At 34.9% G+C, this 17,168-nt stretch overlaps 2 protein-coding genes across 3 annotated transcripts in view; both read left to right on the top strand.

Moving 5' to 3' along the window:
* The first annotated feature begins 10,400 nt into the window (after positions 1–10,400).
* Positions 10,401–11,915, top strand: LOC142639728 (uncharacterized). Its single transcript, XM_075813867.1, has 2 exons — positions 10,401–10,727; positions 11,346–11,915. The coding sequence occupies exons 1-2, from the start codon at positions 10,401–10,403 to the stop codon at positions 11,913–11,915; spliced, it is 897 nt and encodes a 298-aa protein (XP_075669982.1).
* A 2,314-nt stretch (positions 11,916–14,229) lies between these two features.
* Positions 14,230–17,168, top strand: part of LOC142641404 (sodium/calcium exchanger NCL2-like) — a 29,057-nt gene continuing 26,118 nt past the window's right edge. The window contains exons 1-2 of one of the 2 annotated variants that reach the window (XM_075815835.1): positions 14,230–14,844; positions 15,819–16,019. In XM_075815835.1, the coding sequence (XP_075671950.1) occupies positions 14,454–14,844; positions 15,819–16,019 (592 nt within the window). In that variant the 5' untranslated portion in view covers positions 14,230–14,453. The remainder of the gene's footprint in view (positions 14,845–15,818; positions 16,020–17,168) is intronic. The other variant, XM_075815833.1, reaches the window with a different exon arrangement.

Here is a 17,168-nt window from a genome sequence, read left to right as displayed (position 1 = left end):
CTTGTCTTTAGACCTCTTATTGGGATCTCCCTTCAGCTTGCCGGAAAATGTCAGGGCTCCTTCGTCTTTGATCTGTATCAGGACTTAGTCGATCAGGACAATCAGCGGGGTAAAGCTTGTGAACCTCCCAGTGGGGGGCTTGGAGCGCCTGTCCTTTCATTGTTCTCTGGTCCTAACCATCTTCCGCCTCCTATCCTGTCGTACGTCCTCTTGTCTTTCCCTCTTCCTAGGCTTCTCCTCTCAGGCCAATAATGTTGGAAAATCACATGTTTGTATCGCATACAAAATAAACGCATCGAAAATTTAACGGATCTACTTCATACACAATCGATAAAATGCACTATGTAAGTTTTTAGAATTTAACAACAAGAGAGTGTACCTTGGAACGGTGAATTTCAAAACCGAAGATCAAAACCACTTGGGAAAACTTTCAATCTTCACTCCAATTCCACTAACGCCCAAGATGTGTGGTCTCTCAATCAGTTTATTAAGGGAGAATATTAAAGTGTTTAACACTTCTTACACCACTTTGCAATAGTGTTCTTCCAATTCTCTCTATAGAAAATTCTATATGTTTCTCCCTTTTGTATCTAACTGATTATCTAATTGGGCAGGCCTTTTAGGCCTTTCCAATTGGGCTTAAGTGTGTGGCTTGGAGTGGGACCAAAAGAGACCAATAAAACACTAGCTCCAATGGGCTTTGGGCTTTTCTGTCAACTCTTGACAAATCCAAAGTTACCATTAACTATATTTAATACCACTATTAAATATAGTTGCACTCTATGACTTATTTATAAATTATATCCCAAGACTTTATTGTACATGCAACCCCTTCATAAAATATTCGTAGTAACACAAAGTCATGAATGTAAACTACCACTTTGTAAATTACTACATCTTATCCTTGAGTACCCGGTTTAATCCTTTAAGTTATTCATTATATATTTATGAAATCCAATTCCATAAACATATACTTTAGTAACTCCTTACTAAAGTAGTTAGTCCTAACTCTCTGAATAACAAACCCATTAAACTTATCTCAAGGGAATATTTTGTATCTCCGTTAAGAGATTATGAATTCCTTCTTGAGAATATATGTTCCATCAACACTAAATATGGTTGCCCAACATACTGAGGTTTTGACCGTAACTATAAATCTCACTCTTGATATATCAAAGCAACCTACACCTCATGATCAAGTCCATTATTCTCTCAGGATTAAGAGTTCATGCAAATATAAGTCGTGAATTTATTATTCATTTGACAGTCGTTGGAAGAATAATAAATCTCACAACGGTCCAGTTCAATATGTCTTAACTCTTAAAACATATCAACATACCAATTAGAAGTCTCCACTTTCATGATCAAGACAAATCATCTTAGTTGATATGTTATAGTCTTCGCAAATGAAACGCCCAATTTCATCACCGACTACGAACTACATTTTGAGTTTACAAGGAACTTGTGATTTACATTTTCTGTGACTAAATCACATAAATCATATACAATGCATCTCATGGACTTAGATAATGTCCCATTAGTTCATTTATAAATAATCTCATATAATTAAACAATTTAATTATTTATGACATGCCAATAAATTGGATTTTAGGGCATAAACCCCAACAAATAGTGTGTCTTCCGTGTTCATGTACTTAATTGCCCTGTAAAGTACATCTGACATAATTTTTGGGTCGTTTTTGTATAAGGAAAATAAAAACTTACCCTTCCGTGACCCATTTGTAAATGCGGCCACGATTTTCTTGTCATCAGCCTCGTCAATTGAGAGGGCCAGGTAATGTAAGACCTCAGGGTTTTGTCCTCCCGTTGCTTGATGTTCATTAGGCAGGCAGTGGACTTTTTATACCTGTACCCCCCGATAAAGTGCAAGGCAAACTGGGCGCTCAACTCCTTGAAGGTACTAATGGAGTTGGGTGTCAACCTGCTAAACCAAACCCTTGCGGGTCCCTTCAGCGTAGTGGGGAAAGCCCTGCACATGATCTCGTCTACCACCCCTTACAAGTGCATCAAGGTCTTGAAAGTTTCCAAGTGATCCAAGGGATCTTTAGATCCGCCGTAAGCCTCTACTTGTGGCATGCGGACTTAAGCGGAAGGGGGAATGAGATAACGGATGCAGTGAAGGGTGAGTCCATCCAATGGACCAACTCATCAAGGAGCTTGATACTCGTCCTTTGAGGGCATTCGTCATGAAGTCCATTCATTCCTTCATCATCTATATCTCTACGACCAACTATGGTGGTGGGGCCGTATCCGCGGCAGATGGACGGCTTGTATCCTATCGTTCTTGCTTGGTCGGGGCATTGCTACCTTTCGGCCCCTCTTGGTTCCTCCTCTCAACTCTAGTTCCTTCTTGGTCCTCCTCTTAAGTGTTGAACACTGCGTTCTTTTGGCGTAGTTGCTCCTCTAGATTGTGATTTTGCTTAGTGAAACGTTCTACGGCGGCCGCAAGAGTCTGAACCTGTCTCTCGAGGGCGGTGGTATGTGGTTTGTCCCCTTGGTTGTTAGTGGTGGTTGCCATTGAGCGAGTAAGTACCATGCAATTTTTTGTCCGTGAAGCGATAGTGTGGCTTACTTCAAACTGAGTTTCCCATAAACTACGCCAACTGATGATGCTGAAAATCGTCAGTAAGCTACACAGTCCTCACGTGCTTCAAGCAAGACGTACACAACACAAAGAGAAGAAAAAGAAGACCCTACGAAGAGTACCGGTGTGGTACCGGCCAAATACCTTCCGATGGTCAAGTTAGAGAATTTTCACAACTTTAGAGTGCCAGACCTGGGGTAAATTATGTGTACCTTGGTTTGTGAGGGCTTTGGGGTCTTTATAGTAGTGTAGAGTTGACATTCACTCCTTGGCAGAGAGGGTCTTTCTTTATGGGTAAGATCCTTATTAATGCATGTATCTTAAGGGATTCTTTCCTTGTGGAGATCCTCTTGATTAGGGTTATTCATGGGGCACAAGATATTTCCTTATATACTCACGCATAGAGACCAAGCAAAACCTTAACAAACCCGTCAGGGATTTCTTTATCCTTGTCAGCTTACTCCCGTCAGCTTCCCATGTCATTTAGGCGTTCTAGTCATCCCATACAAGTGTCGTGGTCTTAAGGTAGAGTTGCCGGCCTTAAGGTGGCGTTGTCCACTCCTTTGATTGCATAGGTAAGGTTGACGAGTTTATTGAGACCGTCGGCCCCATCTTATGTAGATGAGTTTCTCCTTTTAGAATTATCCTCATCATATAGATTAATGATAAGCTTTTGCTAAAATTTTTATAAAAATAAAAAATAAAAGACAAATCACTAATGTTCCTAAAAAAAAAAAAAAAAAAAAAACTGACTAATGGAGTAATTATGGTAAGTATTTTTAAAAGGAAATTAATTAGAATAATAGTGTCTTAGATTAAGATTAGATTTTTTTTTTTAAAATGAACAGATAAAAATTTAAAACTAATGAATTTTTTAGGCAAGAATTAATGGATAAACTCAATCCTAAACTATAGGTAAATTTGATAAATTTTAAATGAACAAAGTTTAGCTACAAAATCGATTGTACAAATTTACTCAATAACATAAGTATTATTATATATTTTGAAAATCTAACCATTGAATTATATATTCTTTACGCTCTTAATACAAATGTCAAATTTTGTATTAATCGGATATTACTTACTATCTGATCTATAAGTTTATATTTTATGCATAATTTTAAACAACAAAAATTTGCAATTTAAACAATTTATTAATGATATAGCTATTGATCTATAATTTTCTAGAAATTTTACAAGCATGAATGATATAAGAAAAAGATGTATTCCAATAGTGGATTTGGCAAAATGCACCTTCAATAAGAAGATATTGAGTAAGGCTACAACCAATTTTGTAGCTAAACTTTGTCCATTTTAAATTGCATAAAATTTACAAAGGATTTGCACAAGACTAACATAGATTTGATATAAAGACTAACAAATAAATAATGCATGAAAATTAAAGTTAGATCATTAACAATATACTAGATTGTTGGAAAAATTGAAAATTTTACAATCAAAGTTTTAAAAAATATAGCTATTTGGAATTTGAAAAGAATAAAATAAGATTAAAGAAAGAATAATTAATGAATAAAGAAATAATATATAAATGAAATAGAGAAAGAATATAAAATCTGCTAAAACGTGTAATTGAAAAAATAAGTAGGTAAAACTGTAAAAGGTAAAACCAAAGTCGTCAGACCCAAACTGGACTAGCTAGCCCGGCCCAAGTAACCTTGAACCGGGTGAAAATCCGGTTATTTAAGTAGGAGTTAGTGAGTTACGGTGCAATCCACTATTTTAAAAACCGGGCCGGACAGGCCAATGGGCTAGTTCAATCGGAAACCGAGAACCAATCTAGTTCAATAAAATCCCTCAAAACCAAGAACAAGAGCACAAACTAGTTTTTTGACCATACTGGTTTTTAATACCTTTATTTGTATCATCACGGTTCGAGGTTGGTTGAACCTTAGTCTAACCTTAAAAACGTTGAACCTCTCCATTTTTTTGGTTCGTTAAACAATCCAAGTTTGAAAATTATGGGTAAAAGTAATTGTTCACTCTCTAAACAATACAAAGATATGGAGAAGTTGCTAGAGATGCTCTAATGCTACCAATAATTTGGTTGAACTTTGGGCTATCACTATCAGACTGAGGGCTTAAGTTGGTCTAAGCTCTCGTGATATTATTGGACTAATAGTTGTAAAACAAAGTACTAGCACAACACAGAAACGGGGCATACCAAACGACAGCGTTTCCTCTATTGACACGCGTGAAGAAGTCAGCTCAAGTATGCACACGTGTCTTCGTTAATTCACACGGTGTCGTTTCACTCAGTAGCCCAAACACAAGCCTGGATTCATCATGATACAATCGTACCAATCATAACAAAAATATTCCTCCATAACAAACTTTCCCTCCAAAATTAAGCCTGTAATTAATTTGTTAATCTATTCAAATGCTGGTGTTACACGCGCTTAATTATTGTTAGTTACAAAATTCAGTTAGAGTAGGATATGGATTAGTATAAATATCTCATACAGTGTATACTTTCATTATCAATCAAATACAAGTTTTTCTCTCAATTCTTTTCTCTCTCACTCTCTCATCTTCACCTTCTTCTTCTTCTTCTTCTTCTTCTTCAAAATTCTCTCTCTGTGCTTTTCTATAATCCGATATAAAAGCTTCCAATAGTTTGCTAAAAATTCATACATATGTGGGTTCTGATTGAATGCAGCGACAATGGAGGAGGGTACATCGTCATCACGTATACCATTACCATGAACCAAATGGATGAGCCGAATGGCTAGCATAGAAAGGCTGTTTTACAAATTTACAATCTTTTGTTTTGGACAATATGTTAGACTCCTAGTTCTAACTTCTAACAAATAGCTAGTTTTGTGACTGATTCAAGCTTAGGCACTGACTGTCAGACCTTGTTAAGCAAATTCTTTGAGAAAGAGAGAGAGAGGAAAATACCACTAAGCTTCTCATTAATAATCTTGTACAAATGGTAATACAGTTTTTATACTTTCTTTCACCATGGAGCCAATATATATCTATAGCGTTACTCCACTGGTTTATAAATTATAATTGTGAATAAAATTGCACCACTAACAATTAACAACCTGCCTCTCAAAAAAAAAAAAAAAAAAAAAAACCCTGCCTAACAGCTATTGCCAGCTCATCTTATTATTTTATAAATTATAATTGTGCAATTATTTACATTACATGCATTAAATCCTACTATCCTGCACTTAAATACAAATGCAAGTCACTCAATTTGATCAACCACACTACACAATATGGGTATGTGCCAGTTGTCTAAGAAACTGCCCGTTGGACTGTCTAGACTTTTTTTTTTTTTTTTTGATAAGCTGGACTGTCTAGACTTGTTATGTAATTTGGCAAAGGCGTAACAAAGCTCAGGCAAATGAACCAATTCTGCATATTGAAAAAATTTCAAATGATAAGGATCAAATCGATCTTTAATCCTTCTTTACTCTTAGGTGGCATTTAGTACGGGGTAATATTTTAGGATTCTCAGGAATGTTTAAAAATTTCCATGTTTGGTTGCAAATTACGCTAGGGAATCAGATGCCAGGAGAATCCTTAAACCCCTCTCAGTAGGAATGTGGATTCTCTTTAAAACAGGTGGGAATCCAGATTCCCAAGCTTAAAAGAAATTGTATTTTTTATAAATTGACAATTTTAACCATTTTTCCTTATCATTTAAGCAATTAAGATAAACTATAAAACAAATTATCAATATCTTCTCTCTTGTCTTTATCTTTTCCCGCCAAAACAACATAAACAGGATAAATAACTCTGTTAATAGTTATTTTTGTATTATTCTTGTCATTTTGAAATGTTAGATCACAGCTTTAATGAATGTGTTGCTAATTAATAGTTTAAATAATGTTTTTTATTTATCTATTTAGAGTAAGATATTTTTTTAAATGACTAATTAATAGTTTATATATATTTTTTCATTATTTATTTTAAGGAAGATTTTTTTTTTAAAGGGCTGGGTACTTCACATTCAAATCTAAGGACAAAATGGGAAAAACAAATAATTCATTTAAGATTCCTGAGAATACACCAAACATTATCATCTCACATTCCTGGGAATCTCCCAATGAAACCAAACATAGGAATAACTACAATCCTAGGAATGTGATTCCTAGGAATCACATTCCTAAGAATCTGGATGCCAGGAGTAATGTGGATTCTCCGTACCAAACGCCACATTATTCTAGTAGTTCTTTGAGGGAACTAGGCCTCCAATAGTATTTCAAAGAGAACTAATCATTGTATTATTCTTCAATGAATTCCATATTACAATCTAGGTTGCACTGACACTGCATTTTTGCCAAAGTACTGGTGTCTGACATGTGTCGGACATCAATACCCGTAAGACTCGCGAGACTCTGGTGTCCGAGCAGTGTCTTTTTTCTTCTTCTTTTTTCTTCTCCGACACGGCGCCGACGCAGTGGCGACATAGTGGACACGACAACAGTGGAAAAAAAAAAAAAAACAAACAAACAAACAAATTCAAGATTTTGATAGATGGACAAATCCTTACCATTGATTTTGTGATATACCTTAAAACAAAAAATCTTTAATGAGAAGTGAGAAATCTCAAATCAAAAACCCACAACCCAACCGTTGATTTTCCTCTACCCGCTGCCTTCTGTCCCTCATCGGTGCTAGATCGGGTTGATCGACAAGTCGGCGAGCTCCCTCTGTCCTTCTGTCCCTTCCGATCTCTCTCTCTCTCTCTCTCTCTCTCTCTCTCTCTCTCTCTCTCTCTCTCTCTCTCTCTCTCTCTCGGTGTGGACAAGTTTAAGCTTCTCTTCCCTCTCTCTGTTTTGCGATTTTTTTTCTTTCTTTCTTTTATCTACTGACTACTTTGGTTTGGTGCACTATGGTGTGTTATATTTATAACACCCAAAGCCTTTTTTCTTTTTCTTTTTTTAATCTCACTCACTGTGTTATACTTATACTGTGCGTGTGTGTATATATATATATATATATTTTGTTTCTTCACTCAGCCTTTGACCTTATAAATTATAATGTTTATTATGAATTTAGTGATTTTTGTTTTTGTGTGTCCTGCTATAGTTTTATTTATTTATTAAAGTTAAATATAGTAGGTTGTGAGTACCCGAGGACCCGAAGATCTAAAGACCCGAAGACATACTGGAAGGCATAAGGAGTAGAGGAGAATAAAAGTCAAGGGCCCGAGGATGAACTGGGATGTGAAGGAAAAAATTCTGGTTTTGTATCTCATACAAAACCCACATAGCGAAAGCGACGAACAAGGATCTATTTCATTCATGATTGATAATGTGCACAATGTAAATTTCAGAATTTAAGAACAAGATAGCGTACTTTGGTGTGGAGAAATTCAAAACAAAAATTAGAAGCACTTGGGAACACTTTTAATCTTCACTCCAATTCCACTTTACGCCCAAGATGTGTGGTCTCTCAATCAGTTTTCAAGGGAGAATGAAAGTGTGTCTCACACTCTCTCACACACTGTTTCTTTTTCTTTTCACTAATCTCTTCTAATAAAAATTATGTATGTTTCTCCCTTTATAACTAACTGATTATCTAATTGGATTAGCCTATTGGGCCTTTCCAATTGGGCTTTAGTGTGTGGCTTGGAGTGGGACCAAAAGGGACCAATAAGACACTAGCTCCAATGGGCCTTGGGCTTTTCCGTCAACTCTTGACAAGTCCAAAGTTACCATTAATTATATTTAATACCACTATATAAATATAATTGCACTCTAGGTCTTATTAATAAATTATATCCCAAGACTTTGTTATACACGTAACCCCTTCATAAAATATTTGTAGTAATACAAAGTCATAAATGTAGACTGTCACTTTGTAAATTACTACATCTTATCTTTGAGTACCCGGTTTAATTCTTTAAAGTTATTCATTATATATTTATGAAATCCAATTTTATAAATATATACTTTAGTAATTTCTTACTAAAGTGGTTAGGCCTAACTCTCTGAATAACTGAACCCATTAAACTTATCTCAAGGGAATATTTTATATCTCCATCAAGAGACTATGAATTCCATCTTGAGAATATATGTTCCATCAACACTAAATGTGGTTGCCCAACATACTGAGATTTTGACCGTCACTTCAGATCTCACTCCTGATATATCAAAGCAACCTACACTTCATGATCATGTCCATTATTCTCTCAGGATTAAGAGTTCATGCAAATAGAAGTCGTGAGATTTATTATTCATTTAACAGTCATTAGGAGAACAATAAATCTCACAGCGGTCCTGTTCAATATGTTTTAACTCTTAAAACATATCAACTAGAAGTTTCATCTTCCATGATCAAGACAAATCATCTTAGTTGACATGTTATAGTCTTCGCAGATGAAATGCCCAATTTCATCACCGACTACGAACTATAAATTCTGAGTTTACAAAGAACTTGTGATTTACATCTTCTGTGACTTTTCACATAAATCACATACAATGCATCTCATGGACTATATGATAATGTCTCATATTCATGTTACCATTATTTTAGATAATAATAAAATAACTTTATCAATCACAATATTAAGTCATACATCATGTCATACATAATGTCATACATAATATCATACATAGCATCATACAATAGGATTTAAGGACACTAATCATAACAAGATGGTCTGGAAAAGGACGAAAGATAGATTGGTGATGTATGGGGTATATTGCAAATATCTGGGTTGGGGTGGATAACTATGAACGTTGCATTGAATGTTCTGCACCAAGCGTTCTGGCCGCATTAAATAGGGAGTACCAGCTTTATCCATTGCATTAATGTGGAAATGACCTGAACAGTACAAAGCACAGAGCTAAAGCTTCTCTCCATTACCGACTACAAGGGAATGGACAAGTGTCAGTAAAGGGGGTTGAGTAGATGAGAGGTGTAGGGCTGAGATAGTAAGGGCAAATGGTATAAATAAGAGAGAGAACGTCTAAAACTTTGTTGTTGATACCCTCTCTACAAATTTATTATTTTTGGACCTTTAGTTATAAAACGCTATTATTGTTAGTCTTGTACGTGATTTTTGGTCCTTACATAGGTGATTTTACTAAAATGAGTACTCAAAATGAAAAATCAACTAAGTCAACTACTCCTCTATGGAAATATGTCACTAAGTTAGAAAAAGCAAGTGGTGGTGGTGGGAATGTTACTTTTAGATGTAACTATTGTGAAAAAACTTTCAAGGGGTCTTATTCAAGGGTGAAGGCACACATGTTAAAATTGCCAAATTTTGGAATACAAGCATGTGTTAAGGTTGGAGATGAGTATCTAACTTAAATGCAAAAATTAGAAGATGTGTATGAGGAATCTATGCATAGACCAAAGAAGCCTAAGCTAGTGTCTTTACCAACTGATTCTGCTAGTAGTCCTAATTTGGGTCCTAGTGAGAGTAGTACAACTACAAGTCATCCATTTTTTCAGGAAAAAAAAAATAAAAAAAGGGGGGGTTGGGAATTCTCCTTTGGAGAAGGCTTTTAACAATCAATGTCGAGAGCAATTAGATTCTCTTATTGCTAAGACATTTTATTATGCCTTTTTACCCTTTCACTTTGCTAAGAACCCGTATTGGATTGAGATGATCAAATTTACAGCTAATAATAATTTAGTGGGCTATGTTCCTTCGGGTTACAATAAATTAAGAACAACCTTGTTGCATAAAAAGAGGGCACATGTTGAGAAGTTCTTGAAGTCAATTAAAGAAACTTGAAAAGAAAAGGGTTTAAGCATAGTAAGTGATGGGTGGACAGATAGTCAAAAAAGGCAACTTATCAATTTTATGGCTACATCAGAGAAAGGACCACTTTTTATCAAATCCATTGATGGTACCAAAGAGTACAAAGACAAGCACTTCATTGCTGACTTGTTTCTAAAGGTCATTGGTGAGATTGGGCATCAACATGTTGTCCAAATTATTACTGATAATGCATCTGTTATGAAGGCTGCAGGATCTATTGTTGAAGCTGAATATTCTCATATATTTTGGTCACCTTGTGTTGTGCATTCCCTCAATTTGGCCTTAAGGAATATATGTGCACCTAAGAACTCTATGCAGAATGAGGTAGCATATAATGAATGCAATTGGATTGCACAAGTTGCAGATGAGGCAACTTTCATTCGTATTTTCATCACAAATCATTCTATGAGATTAGCAATTTTTAATTCATATTCCCCTTTGAAGTTACTTACTGTTGCTGAAACACAATTTGCTTCAAAATCATCATGCTTAAAAGATTGTTTCAAGTAAAACAACATCTTCGAAATATGGTCATTAGTGAGGAATGGATGTCATATAGAGAAGATGATGTAGGAAAAGCTCAAATTGTGAGGGATTATGTTTTGAATGATTTGTGGTGGGACAAGGTTGCATATATTCTGAGATTCACATGACCTATTTATGAGATGCTTCAAGTGGCTAACACGGATGCACCTATTCTCCATAAGGTGTATCAAATGTGGGATTCCATGATAGAAAATGTAAAGAAAGAAATATACCGGCATGAAGGCAAGGAAGACTATGAGGAATCTCCATTCTATGAGGTGGTACACAGTATACTTATTAAACGGTGGACTAAAAATTGCACACCACTTCATTGCCTAGCCCACTCCTTGAATCCAAAGTAATTTTTCTATCTCTTTAATCTTTTCTTTTATATTCTTTTAGGCATTTTTAAACAAATAAACTAAACTCATTAGTTGTACTTATTTATTTGCTTTTAACTAGGTATTATACTATCAATGGATTGAGGAAGTCAGAGGCCGTGTTGCGCCACATAAAAATGCTAAAATTTCTGGGGAGAGAAACAAGTGCCTCAAAAGATTCTTTCATGATCTTGATGATAGGAAGAATGTTGTTGTGGAGTTTGGTTTGTTTTCTGGAATGATTTCTTATGATGATGATAACATGAATGATAGGTGGACCTTCGATCCAATACTTTGGTGGTCAAATTATGGGTCCAAGTTACCAATGCTTCAAACTGTAGCTCTAAAGCTTCTTGGACAACCTTGCTCATCATCATGTGCTGAGAGGAATTGGAGTACATATGGCTTCATCTATTCTATGAGGAGGAATAGAACTACTCCTAAACGTGCTGAAGATTTAGTGTTTGTTCATTCTAATCTTCGATTTCTTTCAAGAAAGAGGGAAGAGTACACTAAAGGAAACTTTAAGAAGTGGGACATTGGTGGAGATACTTGGGATGAACCATTTGGAGGATCTGGGTTGCTTGAGATTGCTCATCTCACACTAGATGAGCCAATGATGGAGATAAGTCTTGGTGAGAATGATGACTAAGTTAATGACAATGATGTTGTTGTTTTATGATAATCTTGAAAGTTTAAAACTTGTTTTCCTTTTATGTTTTTAGTTTGATGTTGAACTTGCTGTTATATGGTAATCTTGAAAGTTTAAAGCTTTCTTTCCTTTTATGTTTTTAGTTTGATGTTGAATGTAGCCTATTTAAACTTTTGGTTTGTACTCTAAACATTTTGTGTATTATTGTACTACTTTAGGTGTTAGTTTACTTATTTGTAATTCTTACATAATTTAAATTCTAGACATAAACGTATTTTATGTCTAAAAATATTTAAAAATATGCCTAAATATAAAATTTAATTAATTATTTAATTGCCGTACCCACGCCGTGTCGTACCCTTATTTTTCAAAAATTGTTGTACCCCCGTATCTGTACCCGTGTCGTATCTGTACCCATGTTCGTGTTGGTACAACATAGATTACAATAAGTTTAGTCTTATACTCTACTCACTAACTACCAGAGTACAACTACTGCTTAACTACTAACATAGTACAACACATTACAGCTTATTCACTCAACTAACGAAGTACAACCTTCTAATACATGTCTTAACCAACTAAGTAACTTTGTACCAGTATTCAATGCACAAGAATACTATAGTATCGTATTTTAATGTAGCCTTAACATTAACTACAGCTCGACCTCACCTACAGGAGTTTCAGAAGCTGCGAAATAGATTCTCTGGCATAGTCCGTCCTTGGCAAGCTATTTGGAGACCTCCAAATCCAAATACATGGAAGACAAACTATGATGGTGCTATGTTTGTAGAGCAAACTGCAGTGGGCATTGGTGTGGTTGTTCATAATTCAAAGTAGGGATGGAATCAGGATTCAAACTTAGGGGGGGCCAAAGTTCTTTGTTCAAAGATTTTAAAAACTTGGAATATCAATACTAGAGGTTGACAAAGTTGCATTATTAACATTAATTTATTAATTATTATTTGTATTTTTTCTTTTGAAAAAAAATTAATAATAGGATTTTATAATCAAGAGTTTTGCAAGTCAATTGGCATGTCTTAATATTTTCAAGGTCTAACTAATGTGTGGATAAAGCAATCAATTTCTTTGATCTTTTTTGCTAGGATTTGTAATTGATTTGTTGTTATTGTTTTTGCTTAGACTGGATTTATGATTTGTCTAGAGATTTTCTTATTATGTAGATATGTGCATTTTTTTTTTTAATAAATTTTTCTTGTTATCTATTTGTTGGATTTCTTGGGTCAATTTGTAATTTTTTTGGGGAGGGGGGCCCAGTATATAAAATTCTTTTTGTTAATATACATACTAGTATATATATTTTTTCAAAGGTTGGGGGGGGGGGGGGGGCATGGTGCCCCTCAGCCCTTGAGTAGTTCCATCCCTGATTCAAAGGGCAAGGTTCTAGCAGCGTTATCCAAAAAAATTCTCCAACCTTCTTCAGTGGTACTCTTGGAAACGATGGCACCAAGAAGAGCTACTCACTTTGTCCATGAGATTGGTATTCCCAGCTCTATACTTGAGAGTGATTCTAAAATCTCTACAATCGCTCTTCGGAATGGAGATTGCTCAAATTCTTCTTTTGGTCATTTGATTAAAGACACTATATCTTTTGTTAGTTCTTTGCATAACTATTCATTCTCACATACCCTTAGGTAAGGCAACGCTTTGGCCGTACTCTAGTCAAAAGAGCGAGATTTTGTTCTAATTTTCAAGTTTGGATGGAGTCTTTTTCTCTAGATCTTTATCGTTGTTACAATTCTGATTTGCAAGGTTTAATTTAATTTGCTGATTTGTCCTTTTTCTCAAAAATAAATTTAAAAAAAAAAACTTGTTATGTAATTATATTATATAAATAAGATGATCCCCTTTTCTATATTTTAAAAAAATAAAAAATAAAAAGTAAGTCAATTCACCTCGGCAGTTCATCTTTCCAGTATTTTGGTTCTCGATCAGCGGCTCACATTGCTTTCATAATTAAGGTTTCCCATGAACTTTGACAATATGAATATCCAGGGTATTGCTATTGCGTGTGTGTACAGTGTACTATGTAGCTTTTTGACACTGATACTAAAATGGACGCAAGTGGGTAGAAATGTGCCCATTAAAATAATATCAGAGAGTTATAATGAACTGAAAATGAAACCAAGTAACATTGTACATAAGCATGACTGATAGTTATGACGTCCTACCAAAATACTGTAAATAATAATAATATATCTAATTGGCTAGTTAACCTTGTGCTTGATTTAAACATATTCTATAATTTCTTGCTTGCATGAATCTAGTCTTGCTTTTCAAAATTTCAAACAAATTAGATATACATATGAATTTGTTTGATAGTGGAGAAAAGTATGTACTACCTAATCCACAAAAACCAAATTGACCATATGAATGCAATGATAGTGGAGATCAATATTCGATAAACCAGATCAACTAGTAAACACAGTAAAATTGACCTTTCAAAAGTATCAAATATATATAGGCTCTAACGCCTTTTCCCTATCCTCCATTGTCTTATTCGGTTCAGTTCCAAGGCAAATGAAGAGCAAACTTGCATCTTTAATTCTTACTCTTGCAATCGTAATATTGGAGGTGCATGGACGCAGATCTCTGCGGTACAAGTCTTCTGATGAATTGGTTTCAGATGGTGTTCATCAAGCCGATGAATCTTCTTCACTTTTGCTTCTCAAAGGAATGGATGATTCTGTTTCTGGTGAGGAGTGTGAGCAATTGTATGGCTTCTTGCCATGCTCAAATAGTATGTTTGGCCATCTCTTCCTTATTGTAGTTTATGAATACTTGTTGTTCAAAGGAGAATCATTGGTGGCCGCTGGGGGCGAGCAGATATTCAAAATTCTGGGTCCTGGTATCTTTGGTGCGAGTGCCTTTCACGTCCTTGGTGCCCTTCCTGAGTCCTTAATTCTTCTTGGTATTCTATTTCTTTCTCACCCCTTCTTGTGTTCATTTATTTATTAACATTTTCAACCTCATGTCGACGCATTTCTATCTTCTATTTTACATCTTTTTACTTTTGCCTATAAAATTTATAGTTTAATTAGAAAATCTCTCTTTCACCCAATACTTTTGTGTAATGGAGATGACACAGACTGACACATGTTTTAAAATGGTCATGTCTCAGTCTTGTGTCCCATTCATTCTATACTCAGGATTGAAACCTTAATCCCTGCTAATTTACCGACCAGTTTAAATGGTTTTAAATTGATTTTCACTACATTTGATGTAATTAATTATGCATAGTTCATAATTAATTATAATTATCTCATTACCTTACTAATTATACATTTTTTAATGTTATGTTTGTATTTAGCAAGCTGGCATGTTAGCATATATAGTTAGGTGCCGTGGACCGACCAGAATCTAGACTGGCCTAAAACTAGACCAACTAGTCGCTCATGTTACAAAATATTTGCAGTTAACATGGTTTCCAATTTATAGGAAAGAAAATTATATTATTTTAGGCCTCATGAACAACGCCAGCTTTCCATGTGAGCAACATTTTTGATTGTCGGATTTGTAATCTTGTCTCTCATTGAGCTTGCTACCAAAAAAAAAAAGGGGGATTACTTATCCACTTGCATTAACAAATCATATAGTTATTGGTATACGTCTTAATCATGACTCTTAAATAAATAAATAAGTTATTTATTTATTTAAGAGTCATGAGTAAGACTTATACCAATATTATGTATATAAAAGTCTTGTTATACTTGTAATAAAACCTATGAAGTTTAAACTGAATTTATAATACATTACATAATTAGAGTATAACTACAAAATGACATAACTTTTGTAGGTGTAGTAGACACGCAAAAAACTTTCACTAAAACCGACGATTCTTTTTATGATCTTTGAATTAAGATATTTCATCTCTCACTGTATCAGCTTCGGGACTTTTGAACACGAAAGAGACTGCACAAGAGTACGTCTTCACTGGAGTTGGATTGTTGGCCGGGTCATCAATTTTCCTCTTGACAATTCTTTGGGGAACTTGTGTTATTGCCAGCAGCCAAGACTTTTCAAATAGGCCTCAGTTTTCTAATTCCACACAAACATCACGTCAAAGACTTCGTACATTATTGACTGGTCTTCTCCTCCTTATTTATTTATTTATGTCATTTACTTCTTGTATTTAGGATTTAAAAGAATTTATAGCCTTTGATTGATTTTATGGGAAATTAAACAAATTTGATTAATTAACCAATTATGTATAATTTTATAGAATTAGTTCAATTCCAGTTAATTATCATAGGTGAAAACTATTGGAAATATAACAGTAAATAAATAAGTTTGATTCAAGAATAATATCCCAAATGATAGCTAAAATGTAAATTTTCAATACTAGTTAGTAAAGAGAAAATTTTAGGATAATCTCACAGTGTTATAGAATCACGCAAAGAGCGTTGTCAATAGAGGTTGATTCGTGTCATCTAAGGTAAAACTTTGTGTGACTAGTTTTCTTGGTCAAACAATCCCTTAAGATTAAACTATAAAATCAACATTTGTGATGAACGCACTTCCCTCATAAAATTCAAGAACAACATTCTAATGCATTTCCTTAGATCAAATATAAATTACAAAAAAAATATGTGGGAGAGAAAGAGAACAAAATTTGTGTATCTAGAAAATATAGGACAAAAGAAATCTTGTTGGAAATTTTGTTTCAATGGGGGTATTATATAAGCAACTGATGACAATAATATTGATGATGCACAAAAATCGTCAATGAGCTGATTGTCCTCAATCGCTCCAATGAGTACCTGAAGAACAAGAAACCAAGAACCAAACAGAGAGCACCAATGTAGTGCCAGCCAAAGGCCCTCCAAAGGCTAAGTTAGTAAATGAGAAATCTCCAAGACCTCTATAGTGAGAGAGCTAGGGATTTTCTACATATCTAGGAGAAGAGGAGGTCTGATGCTTATATAATGGTGAGCAGTGAATCAAGATCCCTTGGATGTAGGGATTTTTCCTTTTAGGGAAGATCTGGAGTTAGGGTTTCCGAGATTTTAGGGTGTCTTTCCATACGAGGAAGATATGGGCGTGTAGTAGGGTTTTTGGACGTGGTGTGCAAGATATTTCCATATAAGGAACTACGCGTGGAGACTACGCAAAGGTTTGTGGGGCCCATCACCTTTGTCCGCTAGCACGGCCATCCGTTTGTCGGTATAAAAATAAGAAGACATCGAATCACTCATTCGTTGGCTTCTATCCGTCGCGTGTTCACCCATCTGAAAC

This window comes from Castanea sativa, chromosome 6 (assembly GCF_040712315.1).
Source record: "Castanea sativa cultivar Marrone di Chiusa Pesio chromosome 6, ASM4071231v1".
NCBI lineage: Eukaryota > Viridiplantae > Streptophyta > Magnoliopsida > Fagales > Fagaceae > Castanea > Castanea sativa.
Note: the sequence above shows the minus strand (reverse complement) of the source record. Positions and strands in the feature narration are given on the sequence as shown.